General features: G+C 47.3%; 1 protein-coding gene and 1 pseudogene across 1 annotated transcript; both read left to right on the top strand.

The window, feature by feature from the left end:
* The first annotated feature begins 604 nt into the window (after positions 1-604).
* On the top strand, positions 605-4336 carry LOC104601750 (subtilisin-like protease SBT3). The gene has a single exon (XM_010265209.3). The coding sequence runs from the start codon at positions 1843-1845 to the stop codon at positions 4147-4149; it is 2307 nt and encodes a 768-aa protein (XP_010263511.1). The 5' UTR covers positions 605-1842; the 3' UTR covers positions 4150-4336.
* A 1304-nt stretch (positions 4337-5640) lies between these two features.
* LOC148803737 (uncharacterized) lies at positions 5641-9001 on the top strand (annotated as a pseudogene).
* Positions 9002-11684: the final 2683 nt, after the last annotated feature.

The raw sequence follows: 11684 nt of genomic DNA, 5'->3' as shown, positions 1-11684 counted from the left end.
CAATTCACATCTACGCCTCATAGCATATCTCAATTGTGTATTGGAAACATTGAATCTCGCACTAACAATTTCGGGGGATGTCCCAATGCAGACTGAGATGTGCATGTGGAATGTTTGTGAGGTGTAAGTGTGATCTCAGCTAATGCTCGTCCATTTAGATATTACATCTGCGCCCCACATACACATCTGAACATGCATCGGAAAGATATCCAGAACGGTTTGAAATTTGGATATGCTGCGTATGGGGCACAGATGTGACCAATCGATTTCCTTATTTTTAGGCGTTAGAATATCATCCAAAATTGAACAATTAGACAGAAATACTGGAGTTCACAACATCAGCGTTGGGGTGCACCCCACAGCACATCCTGATCATGTATGTGCGGAAGATGTTCCAATGCCATATGAGGCGCTGATGTGGCATCGAAATACTGCTGCTTGTTAGTTGTTACTGAAAGACAATCAAATGAAGCTTCCTGAAATGGACAAAAAGCTTTTTCTTTGTAGGGTTCAGTTTGAATCTTGCATTGCATGCTAATGTAATTTGTCGACCCAAATGATCAGAAAAGTCAGAAATTCACAATCACCACCCAAGAATACTATCCCAAATTTTCCTTTTAAAAAAGAATATAAAAACGCCAAACCACTTTTTGGGGCCACAGTTCGATTCCTACGACACTAGTCACTACCTAATTGAAAGCCAAGACACCCTAGCTAACGTCTTAAATTATTTAACAATTGTTACTTGCTTAACAAAGGCAAACAAACAGGGCCCAAAACCAAATTTAACTGAAATTGTGAGTGAAAAGGAGCCTTAAGCTCAAGCTGTGTTTGAAACTCCGCAATTAGTGGATAAGATCATAATGGAATGACTATATAGTCCACAATCACGCCGCTACTTTAATTTCAGTATTCTACGCATCAATTAATTTGGGAGGCAAACAGCACATGGAAACTGGAAAGTAGCGGCTCCGACAGTCAGTCCACGCCTCCACCGCTCCACGGGACATCCCAATTCTCACCTCCTCACCTTTTCATTCCGGCCACAATCGAACGAAGCACGGTCTAATTAAAAAAAGAAAAGAAATGCGGTGGGGTGGCTACCACTCACGTGGTTCCTCTTCCTTCTTCCTAAAGGAGAGTTGCAATTAAGACATTTGGAAGGATTTACTTAATTGGAAATTCAATTTGGCTCCTTGAAAGGAGGGGAGGTTGACCATCCGCCGGCCGGTGATCGGTGAACATCAAAGCCAGGCCCATGTATTAACCCATATCATGATGTGAAGTTTACGTTTCCTTTAAACCTGGGAGATGTGGCCTAGCACTAGCAGCTCACCCTAGTTAATCCACAGACACTGGACACAGAATGGGCGATTCCCTTAGCTAGCTTAATTGGCTACTACTTCCAGGAAGGTGCCAACTGCCAAGCTTTCTTCATTTCATTTGTTCCTAATTAAGGTTCTGTTTGTGTTGATGGCAGAGACCAAATTAAACCATTATATTCCGCAATTGGTGGTATTTTTTGGAATTTGCTGGATGGCTTTCACATGTCTTGCAGGCCCAAAATGAGGGTCCTGAATCCTGATCAACCTTATGAGTTATGACCGGCCCAGCATAGCATGACTCTGAACACTCAACCCTTGTACCACACGGAACCCAAGTACCTAGCATATATGACTGCATCTGCATGTCTGATCAAAAAGAAAAGACGAACCCTTCAACTAATCTAATCCCCCCTCTCATTTCTCTGCAAATAAATCCATTTGGGTTCTTAGATAGATTAGACAGTTCATACCATACAGTTTTTCTATCCAGTACTCCCTTCTCATTGTTCGCTCATTCATGGACACTACTGTGCATCACTTGCTCCTTTTTATCACCTTCTCATGCCTCTCCTCCATACTCGCACAATCAAATGTGTACATCGTCCACATGGACTTATCCGCCATGCCTGAAACTTTCAGTAGCCACGATAGTTGGTACATGGCTATGCTTTCTTCTGTATCTGAAGCAACTTATGCTGTTGCTTCTACGACCTCCAAGGCCTCTAAACTTATCTACACTTACAGCAATGCCATCCATGGATTTGCTGCAGCTCTCTCCCCTTCCGAGCTCGACTTGCTTAAAAGCTCACCGGGTTATGTTTCCTCCACTCAAGACGTGCCTCTTGCAGCTGATACAACCCATACTTCTGAATTCCTAGGTCTGAACTCCGACTATGGTGCATGGCCGGCATCAAATTATGGCGCCGATGTCATAATTGGGCTAGTCGACACCGGAATTTGGCCAGAGAGTGCCACCTTTAGAGATGACGGAATGACTCAAGTACCAAAACGGTGGAAAGGAGAATGTATGAACGGAACTGATTTTAATTCTTCTATGTGCAACAGGAAGCTCATTGGAGCTCGGTTCTTCAACAAAGGTCTGGCTGCCAACACACCCAGTTTCAGTACATCGATGAATTCCCCTCGTGATACTGACGGACACGGAACCCATACTTCTTCCACAGCCGCCGGCAACTACGTGGAAGGCGCTTCCTACTTTGGCTACGCCAGAGGGACTGCCAAAGGCATGGCCCCAAAAGCACGCATAGCCATGTACAAAGCTCTCTGGGAAACAGGCACCTTCGCATCTGATGTTATTGCAGCCATAGACCAAGCAATTGCGGACGGTGTCGATATCATCTCGTTGTCCTTGGGCAGATACTCGCTGTCTCTGTATGAAGACCCCATTGCCATAGCTTCCTTTTCAGCCATGGAGAAGGGCATTTTCGTTGCCGCATCGGCAGGAAATGATGGACCTTTCAGATTTACCCTTCACAACGATGCACCATGGCTACTAACTGTTGCTTCAGGTACAGTCGATCGTGAATTCAGCGGAATCGTTACTATGGGCAATGGTGTTTCAGTGTCGGGTGCATCTCTGTACCATGGAAATCATTCGCTGATCAACTTGCCCCTCGTTTTCATGGGCAACTGCACAAATGGGCAGGACTTAAAGGCAGTTGGTCACAATAAGATCGTCGTCTGTGAAGGCACGGCTGGGTACAATCGCAACGAGTCTCCAGACATGGATGCCATAAGCGAACAAATCAACAATGTTCGACAAGCAGGGGTAGCTGGAGGGATATTCTTATACAAAGGTCCTGAATTGGAACCCTACATCCAAATCTCATTTCCTGGGGTTTTTGTAGGGCGTAACAAGGGCCAAGCCATCTTGGGTTACATTAAGAGAAGCCCAGACCCAAGAGCCAGTTTCAAATTCCACAGCACGCGCGTTGGAATTAAGCCGGCACCTAGAGTGGCTGTCTACAGCTCGAGAGGGCCGTCTTCTAGCTGCCCTGGCGTTCTAAAGCCCGACCTCATGGCTCCGGGCTCCTTGGTCCTGGCATCATGGGCTCCAACCAGCCCAGTAGTAGACGAGGGATCCATACAGTTGTTTAGCAACTTCAACATCATATATGGGACGTCCATGGCTTGCCCTCATGCAGCAGGAGTTGCAGCACTTTTGAAAGGGGCCCATCCTGAATGGAGCCCCGCGGCCATTCGATCTGCCATGATGACCACAGCAGATTCATTGGACAATACTCTGGGTCCCATCACCCAAGTTGTGGATAAAGAACGACCCGCCACTCCACTGTCAATGGGAGCGGGTCACATTAACCCAAACAAGGCACTCGACCCCGGGCTTATCTATGACGCCAATGCACAAGACTACGCGAGGCTTCTCTGTGCCTTGAATTACACCAGAGAGCAAATGAATAAGATTACCAGGTCTTCTTCTGGTCACAACTGTTTGAACCCATCTTTGGATCTCAATTACCCCTCCTTCATTGCGTTACTCCGGGACGACTTGCCACCAGATGCCAAAGTCATCAGAGAATTCCGGAGGACGGTGACAAACGTGGGTGATGGAATGGCAGAATATACTGCGGAGTTGACACCCATTGATGGTTTTCGGTTGAAAGTTGAACCAGACCGACTGGTTTTCAAAGACAAGTACGAGAAACAAAGCTACAAACTGACATTGGAGGGTCCAGGGTCTGTCGAAAGCGGTGTGGTCCATGGTTCTCTCAACTGGGTAGAAGTAGGAGGCAGGCATGTGGTGAGAAGTCCCATCGTGGCCACAAGTTTCCTTAAAAATGACTAAGGACCGGAAGAGTAGTTTCCTTTGGATTAATTGTTTTAAGTTGGGAAAAGAATAGATTATAGTCAAAATCAGTTTCAAGTTCATTCATCACTCTCGGTTGTGTAAATTCTTGTAAAACCAGAGCTTTTCTGGTTTATTTTTCTGTCTTTTATTCATTGACAATACAAGTATATATATAACCACCGAACCTACTGTGTTAACTAAAACTCCTAATTTTACACTGACTCAAACATAACACCCCTTCAAGATAATATTGAACGGACTCCTAATCCTAACACCCCCCTTCAAGTTGGAACATGCAGATTGTGAATGTCCAACTTGTGGAGAAAGTACTCAAATTCTTTGCAACCCAGTGCCTTTGTAAAAATGTCAGCCAACTGAACGGTAGTCGACACATAAGCAGGGCGAATGCAACCATTTTGAATCTCATTATGTACAAAATGGCAATAAACTTCAATATGTTTCGTACGCTCATGAAACACTGGATTTGTTGCAATATGCAAGGCTGCCTGACTATCACAATATAATCGCATTGGGTTTGAATGCGTAACTCTAAGAGCCAATAACAATCCCTTCAGCCATTTTAATTCACACGTGGTCGTGGCCATAGAACGATACTCTGCTTCTGCTGAAGAACGAGCCACAGTGTGTTGCTTCTTAGTTTTCCAGGAAATAGGCGATTTCCCAAGCAGAATAAACCATCCAGTCAGAGAACGTCGGGACAAAGGACAACTCGCCCAGTCTGAATCACACCATGCATATAACTGTAAGTCACAATCTGAATGCAAGAGAATTCCTTGACCAGGATTCCTTTCAAGTAGTGCACCACTCGCAGTGCAGCCTCCCAATGTCTTTCTTGCGGTTGCTGCATAAATTGGGACAGAACATGCACACAATAAGATAACTCTGGACGAGTTGCTGAGAGACAAATAAGCCTGCCCACCAAGCGCCGGTATCGCTCAGGATCAGATAAGAGAGGCCCATCTGTCAAGGCGAGATTGTGATTCTGCTCCAGAGGAAAATGAGCAGGTTTTGTACCAAGTAATCCAACTTCAGAGATAATATCCAAAGCATACTTACGTTGAGACAGAAAAATTCCTGTTGAGTTTCGGGCAACTTCAATGCCCAAAAAATATTTCAATGGTCCCAAGTCTTTCATATGGAAGCAGTCACTCAAATATTTCTTGAAGACTTGAATTGTCATACGATCATTACCTGACACGATAATGTCGTCCACATACATGAGAACAAGCACATGCACCCTATCTCGACGAAAGGTGAAGAGGGAGTAATCTGAACATGATTGCCGAAACCCATGTCTTCAAAGCTACGGTTAATTTAACAAACCAATATCTCGACGCTTGTTTCAAGCCATACGGAGATTTTCGCAACCGATACACCATACATGGTTTATCCGACTGAAAACCAAGAGGCATTCACATGTAGACTTCCTCATGAAGGTCACCATGCAAGAATGCGTTATGTACATCCATTTGATGAAGCTCCCAATTTCTAGCTGCTGCGACTACAAGGAAGGTACAGACAGTAACCATTTTTGCAACTGAGGCAAAAGTTTCATTATAATCAATTCCCTCAACCTGCTTGTTCCCAAAAATCACGAGACGGGCTTTGTATCTTTCCACTGTCCCATCAGCGTTATACTTGATCCGATACACCCATTTGCATCCTATGGCTCGTTTTCCGGATGGCAAAGGCTCCAGAGTCCATGTCTAATTATTTTCAAGTGCCTGTATTTCTTTCTGCATTACATCCCTCCATTTTTCATCCTTTATGACCTCAGTAAAAGAAGTAGGTTCAACTCCTATAGTAATAGCTGCCAAGAAAGCACGATGTTGACAAGAAAAATTGTTACAGTTCACATAGTTATCTATGGGATAAGGACTACCTGCAAAATATGATTGGTCGAGTGAGCTTGCAAAGGGACGCAGAGAGGGACTCAAGCGCTGTGTGGTGTGAAGCACATAATCTCTTAGCCTTGTGGACTGTTGTTTCTGTCGATGCCCACGCCCCAAATGAAGTTCAGAGTGCTGCTGTTGAAATTCAAAGTGCTGTTGTTGCCCAACATCGCCACCCCCCTGACATTAGGACCGTATTCTCTTGCATTTTCTGTGGTGGCGTCACAAGAATGCATGGGTTCACCAGCATTTGCATTCGGGTCTACGCGGGTTCCTTCTTCTACATGGACTCCTTCTTTAGTGAGTTCACCTTGCTGGTTAGCCTCCATCTCGCCATTTGCTAGTCTAGGTAAATAAATGGATGGTACCAACACCTCATCTGCCCCACCTATTCCATAATTAAATTGGCCTTGTGCTTTGTTCGGTTGTGCATATTCCTTGTGTGCATACGAGAATTCATGCTCTAAAAAAGTAACATCTCTTGATGCAAAGAACATGCCGGACTCTAAATCATACAAGCTCCATCATTTCTTTCCAAAAGGATACCCAACAAAAACGCGCCGTCTGCTTCGACTTACAAATTTATCCCCTTCATGTCCATGATTGTGCACTAAGCAACCAAAAACTCGCACATTATCATAAGAAGGAGGTCGCCCAAATAACATTTCATAGGGAGTCTTTCCCTTCAACAGAATGGACGGTGTCTGATTGATCAAATAACATGCGGTGAGGACACATTCCCCCCAAAATTCAACAGGCAAGCTGGCTTGAAAGCGCCAAGCTCGGGCAACATTGAGTATGTGGCGGTACTTGCGTTCAACCCTCCTGTTTTGTTGAGAGGTCCCGACATAAGTGGTTTGATGAATAATACCGCTTTCAGCAAAATAACTAGCCAAGCATACAAACTCAGTCCCATTATCAGTACGGATCACCTTTACAGGTTTGTTAAATTGCCTTTGAACCATAGCAAAAAAATTTCGAAGAACTCGTCCCACTTCTATCTTATCAACCAGAAGATAAATCCAAACGCCTCTAGAAAAATCGTCTACTATGGTTAAGAAATAATGAGCACCACAAGAAGCTGCGGTTCTATAAGGACCCCACAAATCACAATGAATTAACTCAAAAATGTCGGATGCTTTATTATTACTAGAAACAAACTCTTCTCGACATTGTTTAGCTCGGAAGCGTGCATCACAACCCTTAATACTGTCATCATTATTATTCTTTGTACTAATAAAAGACAGCAATTTAACAATTCTGTAAGAAGGATGCCCTAACCTTTGATGCCAAATATCACACGTCTCGCTCTCTGTAGTCTTCATTGCTCTCGTTGATGCAATGCTCCGGAAATAATAGAGTGCCTCTCGCTGCTCACTCGCTCCAATCAGCATCTTCGTAGTGTGGTCTTGTATCACATAGAATTTATTAGTGAACTAGACAATACAATTCGATTCCTCAATCAATTGCGATACATAAAGTAAATTGCACTTCAAACTAGGCACATATAAAATAGTAGTCAGTTTCAGATGATCGTCCAGTGCAACTATGCCTTATTTCTCTGCTATTGTCGCTTTCCCGTCTGGTAGCCCGACAGAGTACGGAATGACATTCTTTATGTCTCTCATCGACTCGAGGCTTCCTGTCATATAATGAGAGGCCCCTGTGTCTATTATCCATTCTGTCAATTTTTGCTTACCACTCAAAAGGTTGAGTAACATGTTCCACTGCTCACTACTCAGTCCATTTAACCCAGTCTTGGCTGCATCAATTGATTCTCCTTGAGACGCATTGCCTTGCGTAGAGGCTTTGGCTGTATGGGCCTTGACTTGGCCGCCACGACCTTTTCCTCCTGCCCTTGCTTCTTTTGCTCTATTTACAGTCACCCTGACTATTGTGTCTGAAAGCCCACGATCGATGCCACAAGAGACAAAGAACCGATCTCAGGTTCTCCCTAAAACCTACCGCAGAATGTTGACTCGCCGAAGACTTGTCCAAAATCAATGCGTTCGAGAACGGACCCCCGAGTTCTCTATTACTTGCACAAGAATAACCGTTCTTCTCGGTTGCTGGAGACCCCTGAGTTGGTGCGACCGCTTTAGGGTTTCAAAATTTTATCCCTAATATGCTCCTCCACCTCTCTCTCATTCGTGTGACGGTGTGAGAAGCTCTAGTCATGGCGATGGCTTTGGATCGACCAGCTTCAGCGATGAATCAGAACCCCTCGCATTCGAACAAGATTTGATGGGGAGAGCTCGACGAGGACCACGGGGAGGATCTGGACTTCCTACTACCGCCCTGTATGGTAATCGGTTCAAACGAGGACGTCATCAAGGTGATTGAGTACAAGTTTAACGACAAAGGAAACAAGGTCAAGATAACGACCACCACTTGGATTTGGAAACTCGCTAAGGCCAGGCTTAGTAAGAGTGCTATCGAGAGGTGATCGTGGGCCATGTTCGGCGATGTTGTTCATGAAGAAGTCAGTAGCAGGCTCACCATGGTTTCCACCGAGGAGATTCTCCTCGAGCGACCTAGGCCTCAAGGATCTTGCAGTACAGCCTGAAGGATTTATTGATAAGCCTTCTGCATCAGAAACCACGGTAGTTGCTACTGGCATTGGTAAGTCGATGACCTATGTTCCTTCAACATTGAGAGGAGGTGGGGATAGAAGTGGTATGGACATGAAACGCAGAAACGAAGAGAACGCAGTTCGGGTCACCAATCTGTCGGAAGACACTCGCGAACCTGACTTGCTGGAGCTCTTCCGCACTTTTGGCCTCGTAAGCCATGTTTATGTTGCAAGATCAAATTAAGAGTCTCTGAACAGGCGTTAATTGCTGAAGAGTACCGAACAATCGTGGCTGTCGCCACTGATCTCCAGAGGTCTTGAAACGCAGACCTCTTGCTCCTGTTTCATGGCTCTGATACCATGTAAAACCTGTTATGGGCCCGAACGTAGGATCGTGTCACGGGTCATTCCGTCGTCAGGGCCTCGAACCTTTCCTTGCCCTTGGCCTTGCGTACAGGCCCTATTTTGACTGTCGTAGGGGGTGATTTGTCCAAGAGATCACCGAACTCTCCTTACTTCCTTTCTTGACTGCAAAATTCGATCCTTCATTCAATAATAGCGTCTCCTTAAATAGGAGATTACAAGAGGAGGTTTCCTTGTTGGATTCGGCTAGACTAGTCCCAACGGACTCAAACTCCTACTCCTAATTAAACTACTTACTTTTAATGGTACTAAAAATCCTTCTAAGAAAAGGGGATAAGATAAGGACGAATGGGATAAGGGATGAGGGAAACCTGCGTTCTCTTGACGTTTTCGGATAAGGGTGGGGACACCCTATGAGCTGTCGTGTGGGCCCCGCTCTGTTGCTGCTGCTTGCGCGCGCTCGTGGTGCTGCCGCCGCGTGGCGCACGCGGTGCTGTGCGTGGTGCTGCTGCCGCGCGGTGCGTGCGCGCGGCTCATGGTGCCGCTGCTGCGCGGTGTGTGCGCGCAGTGCCGCTGCTGCGCGGTGCGTGCGCGCGCGGCTCATGGTGCCGCTGCTGCGCGGTGTGTGCGCGCGGTGCCGTGCGCGGCTCATGGTGCTCATAACATCACTCCCCTCCTGGACTACGAGCTTGTCCTCAAGCTCGAGGTTTGGATAAGCGTTGTGGAGGTCGGTCCAGGGGATCCAAGTTGCCTCTGCTGGGGGAAGGTTCTCCCGTTCGACCAAAACCTCGAGGGTGCCTTGCTGGACACGGGACCCGACGAGGGCACGAGGCTAGAGGATAGGTTTGCCGTCCTGCAAAGGGGGTAGGGGAGGTACATGGTCGGGTGGAGTGCCAACATAAAGCTTTAAGAGGGATACATGGAAGACGTCGTGGATCTTGCTGTGCTCCGGAAGCTCAAGTTGATAGGCTACCTTTCCTATCTTCCTTAAAACCTTGAAAGGCCCATAGAATTTGGGGGCCAGCTTAGGGGGCCCCCGGCGCCTGAGGGACAGCTGCCTGTATGGTCGGAGTTTCAGCCAAATGTACTGCCCTGGTTCAAAGGTGACTTCGCGGTGCTGCTGGTCATAGGCGTTTTTCATGTGTGTCTGTGCTTGCTGTAAGCGCAAGGAGACCTCGGCCAGGAGGGCGTTGCGAGCTTGCAGGCTGCGGTCCACTTCTTCCAGCCGCGTTGAGCCCGGTTCATAGGACAGAAGGCGCGGAGGGTCTCGACCATACACCACTCTGAAGGGGGTCATTCCAAGGGAGGAGTGATAAGATGTATTGTAGCAGTATTCATCCCATGGGAGGTACTCCACCCAGCGCCGCGGCTGGTCGCCCACAAAGCAGCGAAGGTACATCTCAATTGTCCGGTTCACCACCTCTGTTTGGTCGTCTGACTGTAGATGGTAGGCTGAGGAGAAGGAGAGGGCCGTGCCTTGTAATCTAAAGAGCTCCTTCCAGAATGTGCTTGTGAAGATTGGGTCCCGGTCACTAACGATGGACTCGGGGAGTCCATGTAAGCGGAAAATGTGGGTGAAGAACGTATGGGCGACCGAGACTACGGTATAGGGATGGGATAAAGGGAGGAAGTGAGCATATTTGGAGAACCGGTCTACTACCACGAACAGGACTGACTTCCCTCCGACCTTGGGCAGCCCTTCGATGAAATCCATGGCAATATCGGCCCATATCTGTGTTGGGAGGGAGAGGGGTTGGAGCAGGCCTGTGGGGTGCAGATTCTCCCATTTTTGTTGTTGGCACACCGCACAGTTCTGGATAAAGTCCCGTACCGAGGCTCTCATAGCTTGCCAGTGGAAGTCAGTGTGAATGCGATGCAACGTTTTCTGAATGCCCTCGTGAGTCGATTGGTGTATGCTGGCGATGATGGAGGGAATGAGGGGGCAATCGGCTGGTAGGTATATCCTCTTTTTGTAAAATACCAGCCCATCGTGGAAGGCCCAATTTGGGTTAGCAGACCCTGACTGTATTTGTTGGACTAGGTCGTTCCATTCGGAAGACTGCGGAAGTGCGTTCCGGATGTCTTCTAGTAGGGTGGCTCTTGGTTGGGAGATTGCATGGAGGACCATACTGTCTTCCTCTCGTCGGGACAGGGCATCTGCTGCGCCGTTCAGGGATCCTGCCTTATAGTCCACTCGGAAGTCAAACCCCAAAAGTTTGCTGACCCAATGTTGCTGTGGAGAGGTGGTCAGCCGTTGTTCCAGCAAGTACTTGAGGCTATAGTGGTCTGTCTTGACGACGAAGGGTCTGCCCCACAAGTACGGCCTCCAGTGTTGTACTGCCTTGGCTAGGCCAATGAGCTCGCGTTCATAGGCGGGTAGTTTGAGATGGCAGTCAGCTAGCTTACGGCTGAAAAAGGCTATCGGGTGCCCTTGCTGTTGAAGGATGGCTCCTATGCCCGTGCCAGAAGCGTCACACTCGACTGTGAACTCAAGGTCGAAGTTCGGTAGCTGGAGGACTGGTGTGGAGGAGAGGGCTTCCCTTAGGCCTACAAAGGCTGCCTCGGCTGTGCTATCCCAGTGGAATGCGTTTTTCCTGAGCAGGTTGGTAAGCGGGGCTGCTAGCAGGCCGTAGTTCTGGACGAACTTTCGGTAATACCCTGTTATCCCTAGGAACCCGCGGAGG

The sequence above is a fragment of the Nelumbo nucifera genome, chromosome 1 (assembly GCF_055504915.1).
Source record: "Nelumbo nucifera cultivar China Antique chromosome 1, China Antique-T2T, whole genome shotgun sequence".
In the NCBI taxonomy this organism is placed as follows: Eukaryota; Viridiplantae; Streptophyta; class Magnoliopsida; order Proteales; family Nelumbonaceae; genus Nelumbo; species Nelumbo nucifera.
This window is presented reverse-complemented; position numbering and strand designations above follow the sequence as displayed.